The sequence below is a fragment of the Anas platyrhynchos genome, chromosome 2 (assembly GCF_047663525.1).
Source record: "Anas platyrhynchos isolate ZD024472 breed Pekin duck chromosome 2, IASCAAS_PekinDuck_T2T, whole genome shotgun sequence".
NCBI classification, from domain to species: domain Eukaryota; kingdom Metazoa; phylum Chordata; class Aves; order Anseriformes; family Anatidae; genus Anas; species Anas platyrhynchos.
This window is the reverse complement of record NC_092588.1, coordinates 77,355,045-77,370,340: the sequence shown is the minus strand read 5'-3', so window position 1 is coordinate 77,370,340 and position 15,296 is coordinate 77,355,045. Positions and strand designations below refer to the sequence as shown.

At 45.2% G+C, this 15,296-nt stretch overlaps 1 protein-coding gene across 2 annotated transcripts in view; it reads right to left on the bottom strand.

The window, feature by feature from the left end:
* TRIO (trio Rho guanine nucleotide exchange factor) overlaps positions 1-14,875 on the bottom strand; it is a 242,083-nt gene extending 227,208 nt beyond the window's left edge. Inside the window, exon 1 of one of the 2 annotated variants that reach the window (XM_038175341.2) lies at positions 14,587-14,875. In XM_038175341.2, the coding sequence (XP_038031269.1) occupies positions 14,587-14,746 (160 nt within the window). In that variant the 5' untranslated portion in view covers positions 14,747-14,875. The remainder of the gene's footprint in view (positions 1-14,586) is intronic. The other variant, XM_038175340.2, reaches the window with a different exon arrangement.
* Between the last annotated feature and the right edge of the window lie 421 nt (positions 14,876-15,296).

Genomic DNA, 15,296 nt, shown 5'->3' with positions numbered 1-15,296 from the left:
CCATTCTTCCGCCTAGCCTCATACTTGTCACGCTCTATTTTAAAACAACAAAACCTTCCTTTTGGCCTCGAAATCACTATTTGCTTCAGGGGAACAGTGCATTTTTGTCAAATGGCCTGTGAAAATTTAGGCTGCCTTGCATCTATTACTCTGGCTGTGTACATCAGTAGGCCATTTACTGCTCCACTATTCCTGTAAGACCTTAGCCACAAGAGGCAGAGGCTCTGGCAGCAGGAAGGTGGTGTGGTGGCTTCCAGTGTTTTTGTGAACAAACCAACCCTCACCCTGAATTCTACCAGTTCTCTCCTTCACCTTCCTAGATTTCTCTTTGATCCCTCATCACCTTAAGATATGCTCCAGCCCGCCCCAAAGCCAGGCCTTGCTGCCTCCTCAAAGACTACTTCCTACATCAGTGCCAATCCTGAGAATATTTGGGCTGAACAGAATAAGGACAGCAGAGCTTATTCTCTGGAGGTCTACTTCAACCACTGGATGCTCAACAGTTCACACCACAGGCCTGCCTCACTGCATATAAATTGCTCAATTACTCCTTAATGCGAGCAACTGTTCATTTCTCCCTCCCTTTCTCCACAATATCAGCAGTGTGACTGAAACCTCAACTTTGACTCAGATCCTGACCTAATTCTTCATATTTGCTTCAGCAGGAGGGGACACCCCCATGAGGAATGCACCGAAAAAATAACATTCAGGTTGGAAAAGACCTTCAAGATCATCAAGTCCAGCCATCAACATGACCTACTGAGGTCTATTACTTAACCTTGTCCCTTACTGCCATGTCCACACATCCCTTAAAAACCTCAAAAGATGGGTGATCTAACACTTCCCTGGGCAACCCATTCCAGCAGAACTCATTCATGCTTGTTGTTAAAGTGGATGGCAACGCTGCCCTTGTGTTACATGCTGTTCAAAAACTCAGAGAACCAATGTCCAGAACAAGGACTCTGAAAACAACGAATACCAAAATTGTAACTAACATTTCCAGATGTTTGTCACCTCTGACATGCAACGCCACTACGGAGATTTCCTCTCTGATAACAATCTCCCTAGCCATTTTTCAATAAGGAACCCATTTAAATGCTGCACTAGCTTTAGCTTACTATGAAGCAGCAGTTATTTTACATATTCATCCCATTTCTGTTTCACCAGACAGGAGTTACATGGCTTTTGCACAGCAACATAATTCTTTTCTATCCCAAGGGGAGGCGTCCCTTGGTCTGCATTTGGGTCCTTTCCTCAGAAGTTACATGACAGCTCAGTTCAGAAAGTTTCTTATTAAAGCAGAAATGTTACTGCCTGCATGCTGGCAAAAATTCTAGCCTAGTAACTTATGTCACTTATCACCATGTATATCCACCTAAGCCCTTCAGTGCCATGTGTGCTTCTGGGGAGGGGTTTTGCACATGAAGCCTAGCCTGTAACGCCATGGAAGTTTTCCCTCATCTCAACACAGTTTATGTCTTTTAAGATCTTAACTACATATAGGCTTATGCAAGCATAACATAGCATTTGGTTCCTTTTTTCTTCTTAACATTTGATGGTTTTTTAAGATCTTGCTTTACTTAGTTTATACAAGCATGACAGAACTGACCTGGTGCTCAAGTGAAACAAATCAAACCAAGATTTTTTTTGAACAAGCTAGCAAATTTAACATTTTAGTGTATTCAGGTTGTTAGTCCAAAAAAATAAAATAAAAAATGTTGCCTCCTAGTAAAGTACTTAACTTGTGTTTGTAAAGAGATGCTTTCCTGCAACCAACATCTCTCTTTAAGAAAGCAGCTTACATATCCACCCTCCTTCATATCATATGCACTAATGCCCTTCTACTCCCAAAGTAACTCTGATATAACACAGTAATTCAGCACAGTCTGCTAAAACCAGTGTCATCTATTGTCATGCACTAAGGCATTTCATAAAAACTTAAACCCTAAATAAAAACCCTAAGCAATGACTTAATTGAGCTAGCACCAAGCTTGATAGAAGCAGCCACAAAAAAAAAGCACTCAGAAACTAGGTAATGCAGCACAAAAGCTGCCTGTGCAACCCTTATTATTCAATGCAGCACACATGCTTTAACACTTGCTATGCATCACTTTTCCATATGACCCCCTACTTATCTCTGTACACATAATGGACCTCCTACGGAGATGAACACTGATGCCTAGTGATTGAGCTCATTGTCTGCCAGACCTCTGTCTTATTTATTGAGCAAGAGGAACAAAAGAAGGGATCACACACGTGAGGACAACAATTAAGACAGTAAAAAGCCACTCTGGAAATAGATGGCTATCCTTCCTCTAATCTCTCCTGCCCTAAGAAAAGTCTCATTAAACCAGGGGAACCCAGAGCAGCCAGTTCTGTACTCACCTCTGAAGTTTTGTAGCTGCAACACAAGTCAGAACACAATGTGTTTGCAGAGGAGGTAACCGGGAGTGAAATTCCGATGACAAGTACCGGAAAACACTGCACGAACAAAAATTCAAGCCTAGAACAGCACGCTGCCTGCTAGCGAACTCACACACACACACACAAAAAATTAAAAAAAAAAAAAAATCGATCTTTTTGTCTGCTGTATCAACACACACAAATCCTGCAGCACATGCAGACAAAGGAGTTGAGCTCAGGCTGCCTGGACAACTCAAAAGCTGTCCCTCAGTGTTCTACCTTACTATCAAGGTATACCCAATGCTTACCTTCCCACACTCAAATACAGGACTCTACAACTTCATTTTCACTGCCTAAAGACCATCTGCAACGCTATGGAGAGCTCTATCTTCTTGTTCCTTGATGTCCCTCCTGTTGCCTCAGTGGACGTGAACTGCAAGTTCAGCCCTGGCACAGGTTCCAAGTCATAAACTTGCCTACAAGCAGAAACATCACTCATTAAGTTCGCAACTCAGCTAACCAGCTGGTCTTTCAAAGAGTTTTTACAGCTTTAATTTCAGGACAGCGGTTAGCACAGCGAGAACAGCAACATGGGCAAATCCACTTCAACACCACACTACAAAAATGAGATTTTAAGAACAGTAGCTGCAATGCTTTGCTACATCCCAATATACTTCATAAATACAAAGTTCCAGTTGGCACACTGAACCACTACTGTAAGTAGTCAGGTCATTTTTCTACAAACTGTTTATTGCCTTAACAGATAAATTGCTGCTTGGAACAGATACTATTTTAGTTATCAAAGACAGCAAAATTTGTTCAAAACAACCTTGAAAAAACATTCTTAAGCTCCTCTGGAAAACCAAACAAAAACAAACAAGAGCACAACTATTAATGCATCTGTCAAGTAAACATTCTTCAGTAGGCAACACACTAAGAAAAGAGAAGACACTAAATAGAAAACCTTACCCCTCATCTGCGGGGGAGGCAGGAGGGAGTGGAGACAGCTACTGCTTAAAGTTACAGACCCTAGTGCTACCATGTTTACCCATATAGTAAGTGCAGGAGGAATTTTAGTTATGTTTACAAATAGAGTAACGCTTGTTTTACCAGCAAAGTACATGTCCCCCCTAAAGGGAAGCATTGCTCCAGAAAAAAAGACAACTTATCTTGACTTTGATGGCACTTCTGTGCTCATCTAATTTCAACTCCCTGCCATGGATAGACACCTCCCACCAGACCAGGTTGCCCAAAACCCCATCCAGCCTGGCCTTGAGCACCTCCAGGGATGGTGCAGCCACAGCTTCTCTGGGCAGCCTGTGCCAGCGCCTCACCACCCTCTGGATAAAGAACTTCTTCCTTATATCTAATCTCAATCTACCCTCTTAGTTTAAAAACATAATTCCTTGTCCTATCACTACACTCCCTGACACAGAGTCCTTCTCCAGCTTTCCTGCAGGCCCCCTTTAGGAACTGGAAGCTCTCCCTGGAGCCTTCTCTTCTCCAGGCTGAACAAACCCAACCCCCTCAGCCTGTCTCCAGCCCTTTGATCATCCCCGTGGCCCTCCTCTGTGCTCACTCCAACAGGTCCATGTCCTTCTTGTGCTGGGGGCCCCAGAGCTGAATGCAGGGCTCCAGGTGGGGTCTCACAAGAGCAGAGCAGAGGGGGACGATCAGCTCCCACACCCTGCTGGCCACACTGCTTTTGATGCACATAGGATACGGTTGGTTTTCAGGGCAGCAAGCACATGCTGCCAGCTCATATCAAGCCTCTCATCAGCCAACACTCCCTAGGTCCTTCCCCTCAGGGCTGTTCTCAATCCGTTCACTGCCCAGCCTGTACTTGTGCTTGGGATTGTCCTGGCCCAGATGCAGGGCCTTGCCCTTGGCCTTGTTGAACCTCATGAGCTCTACACAAGCTCACTTCTCAAGCCCGTCCAGGTCCCTCTGGATGGCATCCCTTCCCTCCAGCGTGTCGACTGAACCACACAGCTTGGTGTCGTTGGCAAATCTGCTGAGGGTGCACTCAATCTCACTGTCCAACTCAGGAAATATAATTTCCACAGCGGAGCTAAGAAAACAACAAAAACCCACACAGTAAAATCCACAATCCACTTTTCCAGAGAATTAAACTGGGCTATAGAAATAATTGAGAAATGGTTATTCTTCTCAGTGCCGTCTCGTATTTAAGGCACTTGGAAAGCTCTCTCACAAGGCTTGACACAATTCTTTACCCGAAGTTGTCCACTATAAAGTTTAACAAATGAAAAAACAGAAAAGGGTTATACTACTCGGTTATGTAAGTTACAAAGGTACAAATTTGGATTTATATTTAGTTCTTCAATTCCCACCCAGAGTTCAACTCAGTAAACTGATCTATATTTAGCTTTTGACTCTTTTGGACATTTCCTTCCTTCATCTGTGTAAATGCGTCACAGCTTCTCAAATGTTTCCCTTTGGCTAGGGAAGGATGCATCTGATTCCAAGCTTAAAAAAAAAAAAAAAGAAGTTAACACACACACGCCAAGTGGTTATTGTTGGAGAAGCTACACCCTTATTACCCTTATTCCGAGTTAAGGACAGGCAAATCCGACTGCAACCTTTGCAGCATACAACAAATAAATGCTACTGCGTTCTGCACCAACAGACAGCAGCACATCAGGGCTATCCTCTGCAAGAACTGCCACGAGATCCAAACTGTATTTTATCACTTTCTTACAAGCAGGCTTGCCTTAGCTCTGCTGACTTGGTAATTCAACAGACAAGCAGTACAATTTTCCCACAACGGGAACAAAAATGAAGTTCAGGTTTTCTTACTTTTTGCTAAGCCACCAAGACAAGAAATTCAGTCGAGTGAGTGTTCTTGTTTTGATTTGAAAAGCTAAATTTGGAGAAGCTGATGTCTTTATCTATTTACTGAAGCACCAAGAAGCCAACCAACAAGTTGCTATACTAGATACGAGATTACAGCTCACATAGTCCTTCCATCTGAAAAGGTGTCACAGTCCTAATGAATTTGAGGTTGGTTTGCCTTTGTTGTCCTTACAGAAGCCCAGCTCACAAGAAGCCCTGTCAGATAAGCACGGCAAGGCACTGATTTCCTCTCTGAGCTCTGCAGGCCAGGACAAGTCTAACAACTATCCCTAACTGCAGAAACAGCTACTTGAGGTATACAAAACGTGACTCTAAGGGGTGCAAAGCAGAGCATAAGCTAATACTGTAACCATCACATTTCCGTTGTTTTACGGCCACCCTGACGTGCAATTGCAACCAAAATGGGCGTGCTAACTGACGTCATCAAAATAGATAAATAAATTAAGTCGGGGATAAAAGCTTAGATATTAAGGATGTATTTTTTTGTCAAAAATGACAATCACGGTTGTTCAGTTTCTTTAGCAGAGATACCATACCCTATTTTATTTCTGTATAGTAGCAGAGGGAGGCTTCAAAAGGGTGGGGTTTGACGTCTAAAGTCTGATCAGCTTTAGAACAGGAACCATCCACAGCAAACTTACGTATCGATTCACCTTGCTTTGCTGCAGCTTTCTACATTTTTCCCATGCTTTCAACTGCAGATAACCATTTCTCCAATTCCAGAAGAATTAGAAAAAGCGAAGACATTTCAACCTTAACCCAAATATTTTTTTTTTTAGAAGAGGGCGGAACATTTTCACGTTCTCAGAAAATGATATCATCTTTGCTTCCAATGCTACATAACTTAACATGTCCAGAAGTTAGTAGCATGAAAAACATTTGGAAAGCAAAGGTCTTACAACCTTAGCACTCCACTAGAAAATTCTATTCAGTAGTGTACAGCCAAGTCTACACAATGGCTACAGCATAGCACATTGTGGAATGTAAGAGGCTAGCTAAGTAATGCCTAGTATTTAAACACTCCATTTATTCTAACTCACTTCTCAGGATGTTCTTGATGTATTCTCCTGCTGTTCTTATGTATCCTCCCTTTATTGTCTCTTGTCAAATTTTAAGACACGTCACCCCATTTCATCCATGAATTTAACATCTGCTTTGGCTCTGAAAACAAGCAGTCCCCAAGACTTCAATTTTTGACAATTATTTTTTTCAAGAAATCTCAGCAATAACATCTCTTGTTCTTTGATGGCCTCAAAGTTATTTACCAGCTCTGTGACAATCACAAAGCTTAGAGAAAACCTTTGACCAAATGCCTTGCCAGACTATCTCAAAAGGCTGCAGGTTTCACTGATGCACAACAATGCAGCAATTTCTTACTTTTTTTTTTTTTTTGCTCTTTTAAACAAGAAGTGAGGTAATGGGCTATATAAAAATAAGTAGGTATTTAACACTTCCTTGTGAGCCTTATTGGCCATAGGGTACTTCCCTGTTAATTTTTCTTATTTTTTTTCACTTATGAAATCTCTTTTCACCGCGATCCCAGACCCTCAGCCTCCAATTGCTAAACACTTGCATATGAAGCTAACTACAGAATGCACTGTTAGTTGTTCACATAGTCTGCAGACACCTTAAGAATGACTATTATTGCTCATCTATGTACTAAGACAGCAAGGAAATATGAGTGATTAAACTCTGGCTATTTTCATGGCAGACCAGAACACAGCATATTAGTCACAATAGTGCTGTTAGGCACCTACTGCCCAGAATACTTTCCCCAACTTTTTGTTAAGATTCATCAAACCAACTCAGTTTTCAAGCCACACAGAACATTGTGTTTGCCAGCATACACACACACACACACACACACACTTATCTATATATTTATTCCCAGGCAAATTAGTTAAACAAACCTTCCTGAATCTGAGCCTCACATTCTGACTGTTGCGTAAGTTGATAATATTAACTTGACTCCTACACAGATTTGTAGGAATGAATTATCTGTGCACCCTGTTGAAACGCTTCCACATAAATCATACCAGACAAAGCAATCCACTGGCGCATTGCAACTGCTGGAGACCTACAGTTTTCTTCTGATCATTTAAATCTTGCTTCCTAACCATCCACAATACTACTAAGGAATTTACTCACCTCTCTGCAGAGGTCCTCTTATGGGGAGGAAAAAAAAAAAAAAAGCAACATTATAAAACACTGAAGAACTGAAATCAGTATTACTAAGTTCCAGGTTACAAACGCCACATTCAAAGTAGCAGCAAGATGCACAGGTGAGCATTGCACACTAGGAAAACCTGTTTGATATATGCAGGGTTTTTTTTTGCCTTTGTTTTTTAAAAATCAATCATTGCTACAGGCATTTATGCATGGCAGTAGTAATGATGTAAGGTGATGAAACAGATTTGACAATGCTTTGACAAGACTCCATTCAACAACCATGGAAAACAGCCCTATTTTTTTAAATAAATGCCCAAAGACAATTAGGCCAGCCCCAGCTCCTCTGTGCAACCACAAGCATCTGGGATCCACAGCTCCTGTTTCAGATGAGTTAGAACATCCATTTGGCAGACAAGTGAATGGAAGAGGCTTGGTGTCATTACAGCTGAGCCTGTAGGCTCTTGCCACAGACTGTTTGGTGAAACGTTGTGGACACAAGTCATTTTTGACCCTCTTCTTTGTGTATCAATATACCAACCTATTCTAGAGATTCAAAAGCGGGTGCTTTAATGTAGTGTCTACTGCTAAAAGCACTTGAGTTGTTGTTCCTTGTCATTTCAATTCCTCCTCCTCACTACTGGGAAAGTGATCTGTTTTCTCAAAACAGCAGTATCCTTCCTGAAGGAACATGACTCAGCTTTGCAGATCATGCGTATTACTTCACCAGTAATCTACTTTTTGATTTCACTGCACCAAGAAAAAAAAAATGTTAAGTTAGACAAAGTTCTTTCTCTAAATCAAACAAATGTCTTTATGAGAAGAACCAAGTATGCAACCATTTTAGTGATTAGTTCTAAAATAGCTTGCTATGGCTTTAATTTTTCATTTTAACCAGTAGCCCTTTTGTAGACCTCTTCTTTTTAGACGATACTTGTTTCTCACAGCATCAAGAAGAAAAATTATTTCCCTTTGTTCTAATAAAAATCATCATTTAATTTCAAAAGAACGTCACACACCTACCAGGGCATTTCCAAAGTTTGCATGTCTTTCCTGTTTTAACGCTTTTGCTGACCATAAACAGCTATTTCAGAGTGATCTCATCTCCTTCTTCAAGCTGCAGAGCAAAATCACAGTGCAGTTTCAGCCTATTAATAAACTGACCAAACGGTCTGCATCTAAAGAGGGCTATTTGTTCACACTAGAACCATTTTTTTTAATTGAAAAATAGTAGAGTGATAGTAGTATTTTCTCTTTATATTGGGATAGGGAAAGCCTTTTCAATCCTTGTCAAGATTTTATTTTCACAACCGTTTTACATTGAAAAGCTTTGGGAAGCCACCAGAAAGCTCAGTTTGAAGTTTCATACTTGTTCTGCAGAACACATCCAGCTGGAGAAAACACTTTGAGAGAAGCTTACCAGCCACCTCATCTACACAGCAATGAAGCGCTGCAAACAGTGCAAGCCTGAGCTGCAGGAAGTCTCTTTTCTAAGCTTAGTTCTGAGTGTGTCAGTGCTTCATGCCTGCTCAAACTTACTCCTCTCAAGAACTGGCCTGGCTTTTCTCTAGCTCCCATTTACCTTCCACTTCAAACGTGCATTTAGTTTATCAACTGTCAGCTGTCACAGATGTTACAAGTAATCCCGTTTCCTCTTGGTAATGATCATGACTTCTGCCTCTCTTGCACACACAACCTAACCTCTACCTTTCCCCGTCCTTCAGCACCCCAAGAGGTTTGGCTCTTCCACACCAAACGAAGTGGCACAGCAGCTGTTGCGCCTCACACCGACACGCGCTGTCCTCTCACTCGTTATTCCAGGAAATGTCAATCCAACAACACTATTCCCAGGGTAACTTCTCCATTGTATTGTTTCTGTAGTTATTTTAGTCCTGCAACTACCAAGCTGGGACATTTCTCTGTCTTTCAGCTTTTTCAGCTCCCTCCCTCCCCCCGCATCTTATTACAATGGATGTTGTGGAGCCCAACTGAAAACTTCACAGGAGGTCCCACTTCTTCCCCAGCCTGAATCAGGCAGCCCAAATGACAGCAACGCTGCTGCAACTTCCCCACTGACCAGTGAGGCTCATAGGACAAAATAAGAGTCGTGAAAAGCAATGGCCAACCTGTTTTGTAGCTCATGCTCTCTGCGGACCTCACCACTTCACAAAACCCCCAACGTACCCCAGCTCCTGACAGCCGCAGGGCCCCGAACGAATACTTGCAGAGAAGAGCACGGAGATGCCACGTGGGGTACCACCGGTTTTCCCTGCCAACACTTGGTTTTTGGCTTCCCTATTAGACTATTTTTACTAGATGTTTGCAGCTACTCTGTAGCTAGCCCAGATGCCATGCCAAGTAACCCACACAACCACAGCTCTGACTGCACTCACTGTAAGTCAGCCACTACGTATCGGCAGGAGATGGATAAACCTCGGTAGAAAGCCGCTATCTGAACCCGACACGTTGTGTGTTCTGCTCCACGGATTTAAGCTGAAAATTGCCCTTGGTTTTAAAATTTGATGCTTAGTATGAAAGTTATGTTGTCCGTGATCTACAAGGTAGCATGTTTCTGATTAGCAGTATTCATGGAAAAGTTTGCTGCACAGCATGCATACTTTCTTCTTCATTTCTCCCCCCATCCCCCCTCTTTTTCTTCCCCTCTTCCAAAAGATTTTATTTTCTTCATTAGCATTTTTAATATTATCTACTACAGACAGCCCTCCTAGCCACTATTACACTTGGACACTAATGTAAAGCAACAAGACGAAGTTGTGCAAAACACGGTGACAAGGAAGAAGCAAAATACAGTTCCTCACTTTAAACTTGAAATCCTGCATTTCTCAACAAATCCTTCGGTTTTTATCTTTAGGTTATTATTTAAGCGCTATTCACGAAAACTAAGCAAGCCACAACTTCATCATTTAAGAGGAAGAAACAACAACTAAATGTGTTTATGCTATTAACACTTCCTATATGGTTTTACCTACTCAGCCTAGCCTGCAACAGGCAGGCTTGTACTCAAGCCTTATGCAGACTGACCAAAGTCTCTCAAGCAAGCCACTAGTACTTGCAGAAGTCTTCAACCTGATGTCCATAACCATGACAGAATTCAGCATCCCATTTTCCCAAAATACTCCCATAAACATCTTAGTGCCCAGATATACCTCAAAACAAAGTTTGAAGTTTTCCTACCGTTAAGCTTACAATAAGCAGCAGCTACAGGAAAGGCTAAGCACACAATGCTAGAATCAAGTGCCATTCAAAACTGTTCTGGCAACCACCTCCTTCTCCAACTTCCCGTCGGGGAGAGGTGACACACCAAACTTCAGACACCTTTCTCCTCCAGACCCACTCCTCTTCCATCTCAGAGACCTCCTCCAGAGAAAGGACTGCTGCCATCTGCAGAGACTCATTTTTAACATGGCAAGTCCTCCACCTTTGTGCTTTCCTAGATCAAGTTCTGAATTATGATTGACAGATGTGCTTGGATTTGATCTGGCAAAGACAGAAATGTCTGAAAAACAAAGGAAAAGTAAGACACTCTGGACATCTTGTCAATAGGGTGCATAACTACTCAGGCTTAGCCAGAGCAAGGTCCCTGAGAATGTAAATTTTTCTGCTTCTGCAAATGTGGTGAGTGTTGCAATAAGCAGTGGTAACAATCAGAATCTCCTCAGGGGCTTCAGAAATGGTACCATCGGTCCGTGCATGAATGAAGTTACCGCACAGCTCTCCAAAGGCTCTCAGATGTAATTTATCATACAGGAAATAATTACATCCACTTGCATCACAAAACAGCAAAGAGTTATCAGTTGGCAACTTGCTTATTTGTTTTTCCACTGAGACTTCTTGCAGTCCCTTATAAAGGTACTTGCTATATTGTCTAGCTAAGAGTTGCCTAAGTGTCTGCAAGCCTTTTTCTCTGCATTGTCTGGTATTCACAGGCCTCTTCAGCATCCCAGGAAGGTAAATTTAACTATGATGTACAATTACTATCTCTTATACCTAGCTAAGATGCTAGATGGAAAAAAAGTTTTGTTCTCATCGCCTAAAAACAAAATTAATGAACTTCAACTTGCAATAACCATTTGGCTTGGAGGACGATGTTAAGTTTAATCAAGCTATTGTAAATGGACAGCTCTCATTCTTGCATCACAGAGATGTCAGCTGACTGGTGCACCACCTTCCCAAAATATTATGGACTTGAAGCTCTAAGGATGGAGATTTAAAAACAGTAACAATGAAAAGACAGCATAAACAAACAAGTCTTCTGTATGTTTACTGCCTTGCAAGCCATGCTTTGATGACAGTCTCTCAATTTCACTTCGTACATTTATTTCCTGAAAAGTATGTTCACATGATTTTTAGTTAAAGCTTTGAATACATTTTGAGAGGTTTGTACCTAATACTTTGATGCAGAATAGATCTTGTATACTTAACACATGCATCAGTACCCTGCTACCCAGACTCTTAGAATTATAAAACAAAATTGTAGACTAAGAGATTTTATTCATCAAGTTGCACAACTTTAGACAAAAAGGGACACTTGTCTACACATCTTCAGCTCAAAACATATCCTCCCCATCAGTTACACTGTCATCTCTAATCTCCATTTTACATATAGTACAGAAAGGCACTTCCTACAACCACTGTGTTTTCTCAGTCCAAATGTAATCGCTTTGCTTGGCACCATCTCTGCTTCTTAGCGGTTTCACTCTTAATCGCGCCACAAAGAAGGTGACAGATCTAACAAGGTGCTCTTGCCTTTTCATCTTCAATTAATAAGATCTGGATAGCAAATACATAACAAGTAAGCTGCCTCCATTGCTTCCAACTCTGATACATCTAATTTTAAATTGAAATTCAAGACACCTTATCTTTATGTTTTCATACTACCACCTCACTTCCAGTCCAGCTTCTTCCTTCAGTAATGTGTCTTTGTGTTTCAGTTGCAACCAATTTCCACAACAACTCAGAGGGAGTTTACATTTACATAACCAAAGCAGAAACTGGAAACATGCACATTTCAAGTGAATATGGCCATTGTTCAATATCCTAATAAAACATCTTCCAAACGCTGAAATGCTGTTCTTCAGGCTACTTCAGTTCTGCTTCAGGCTTTGTCTTTCAAAAGGACAGGAGGAAAGCTAACACCCCCCCTGGCTGTACAACTGACCAATTTAACTGACCTAAGATTAGAACTGATTGTTCAGGCATTGTGGTTTTCATTTGTTTTTGGTTGTTTTTTTCCCCGCTCCTGGAAAACACTGTAACATTTTTACTCATTTTCTCTTTTAAGTAACAGCTACAGCTTTGCTGACATTCTCTGCAAGTGACAGGAAAAAGGAAGCATTTGTCATTGTAAATACTGTAAAGAGAAAAATATTTTGTCTGCTCCCACGTACACCAAACTAAGCTTTGTGCTTGTTCATTGATCGCTGTGTCCATTGTGTTTCACCGAAATAAAAAAAATTGTACCTCCTGTCCAAACAAAGGGAAGCACCACGATCTTTTAATGGACCCTTTTCTTATCGAATAGTCGATCATGTAGGGGTACAGAGTTCAATGAGCTCTTCGCAATACCAAACACCCACAGAGATGCCAGGACCTTTTCCAGTGTGTGATGCTGCCCTGGCTGAACCACATCACCTCCACGTGAAAATAGAGAAATGTGAACGCCAGTTGTTAAATATTATAAGAGTTCTTCCATAAACATGCGATGTCTTTCTCTACTGCTTTCAGATTTTCAGCTGCTGCAAGACTAAGCTCGGTGCAACTCCCCTGCTCTCAGAAGCTACCAGCATCACAAGTCCTCGCTGCACCACTTACGAGCTCATCAAGTCTGTGTCATCCCCCTGCCCACACACCAGCGTGGAGGCTGACTATTAATACAGCTGGCTGGGTCGTCCAGAGCTGCCAGATTACTACACGACGCGTACCTCTTTGTAACTACGCAAGCCTACTACCGGGACCCAGTATTTCGATTTTAGCGTGAAAATGGCGTTTTGAGAGCGGCAGGGCTCAGATCAGCCCTTCTTCCACACCACAGCCCACCACGGCCAGCATCTCGACAGCGAGTTTTGCGCTCGGCGCTGTCAGGCGAGACAGGTTTCTGGGCAGCACCAGGCCCCTCGGAGCCTCGACCCACTGCCTCGGTCCATCTGTCCGCACAGAGGTGGCTCCAAACCCCGTTTTTGGGATGCCTGCTGCAAATCACACCTCCTCCTTCATCCCCACGAAGCCCAGCACGGCCAGCACCGTGCACCCATCACGCTGCTTCCCACTTCCCTCACTGACTTTCCTTCAAAAAAAAAAAAAAAAAATTAAGGCAGCCTTCGTCAGCATTGTTCTTACAGCCATCGGCTTTATTATTTATTGTCATTTTTTTTGTCCACCACAGGCAAAAAGCGGCAATCCCCCTCCATCTCTCCCGGCGGTGAGTCTGCATTTTCCTCTCACGCCGCTCCTTTTTTAGGCAGCCCAAGGGAGCAAAGCGCCCGCCCCGCCCGGGGCTGCCAGGGGGGACGAGGAGCCGCCGCCGGCGAGGAAGAGGAGGAGGATGAAGGAGGAGGAGGACGAGGAGGAGAAGCAGCAGCAGCAGCAGCCGCCGCCCGGGGAAGGGCCCCGAGCAGCGGAGGGAGGCTCGGCCGCCGCCGCCCCCTCCCCGCCGCCATTACCGGGGGCACGGTGGCGGCCTCCCTCCATGTTGCACCCCGCCGGGCTGTCAGCGCCGGCCGGGGAGCCCCGGGGGCGACTGGCGGCCGTCCCCCCGCCGCCACCACCGCCTGGCCGGGCGCCCTCCGCTCCCCCCGTGGCCGCAGCCCTGCGGCACGCCGCTGCCTCGGCTCCCGCTCTCCTCCTCCTCCTCCTCTTCATCCTCGCCGCCCGGTAGCGGCAGCCGCACCTGTCACCGGCGGCGGCTCCCGGCCCCCAGCCCGCAGCGGCGCCGTTGTCCGAGGAGGAGGAGGAGGAGGCAAGATGGACACTGCCGAGCCGGGCGGCGCGCTCAGCCCGGCGGCTCCCACCTGGCCGCGGGGCCACCTGACAAAGCCGGGGGCAGATGTCGCTGCCCCCCGCCATGCACACACAGCCCCCCCCCCCCCACACACACACCCCCCCCCCGCCCCGCTCCGCACTCACCGGATCGGAAGAACGCCGCGATGTCCGCCGAGTCCTTGGCCGCCTCCTCGGCCCCTTCCCCGGCGCCGCTGCCGGCCGTGGCGGTGGCGGCGGCGGCGGTGGAGGAGGAGGAGGCGGCGGCGGCGGCGGTGGCAGCAGCAGCGGCGGCGGCGCTGCTCATGGCTGCGGCGTGCGGCGGCTCCTCGGGGCGAGACCCCCCCGGCCCCGGCGCCGCCGCCCCCGGCTTCAGCCCCGGGCGGGCGCGGCTCTCAGGGCGGCGGCGGCAGCGGCAGCCGGAGCGGGCGGTGCGCGGCTGCGGGCGGCCACGGCGGGCGCAGGGACATGGGGAGGTATGCGCGGAATGGCAGCGCCGGGAGCGCCCACCCCCCGCAGCCACCTAGGAGGCGGCGCGGGCATGCACGGAGCCGGAGCGCAGACAATTGCGGGAGGAGGAGGAGGAGGAGGAGGAGGAGGAGGAGGAAGAGGAGGAGGAGGAGGAGGAGGAGGGCGACGACGGCATGGGGAGGGCCAGCAGCGAGGAGGAGGAGGAGGAAGGAGGAAGGAGGATGGAGACGCTTCCAGCCTTTCTGGCCTTTTTTTTTAAAAAAATTATTTATTTATGGTTTTATTTTTTCTCCCCGCGAGGCGGAGGAGCGGCAGCCGCGCTAGCGCCGGTGCCCGCAGCAGCCGCCGGCCTCCATCTTGTTTGGGAGCCGGGAGGGGAGGGAGGG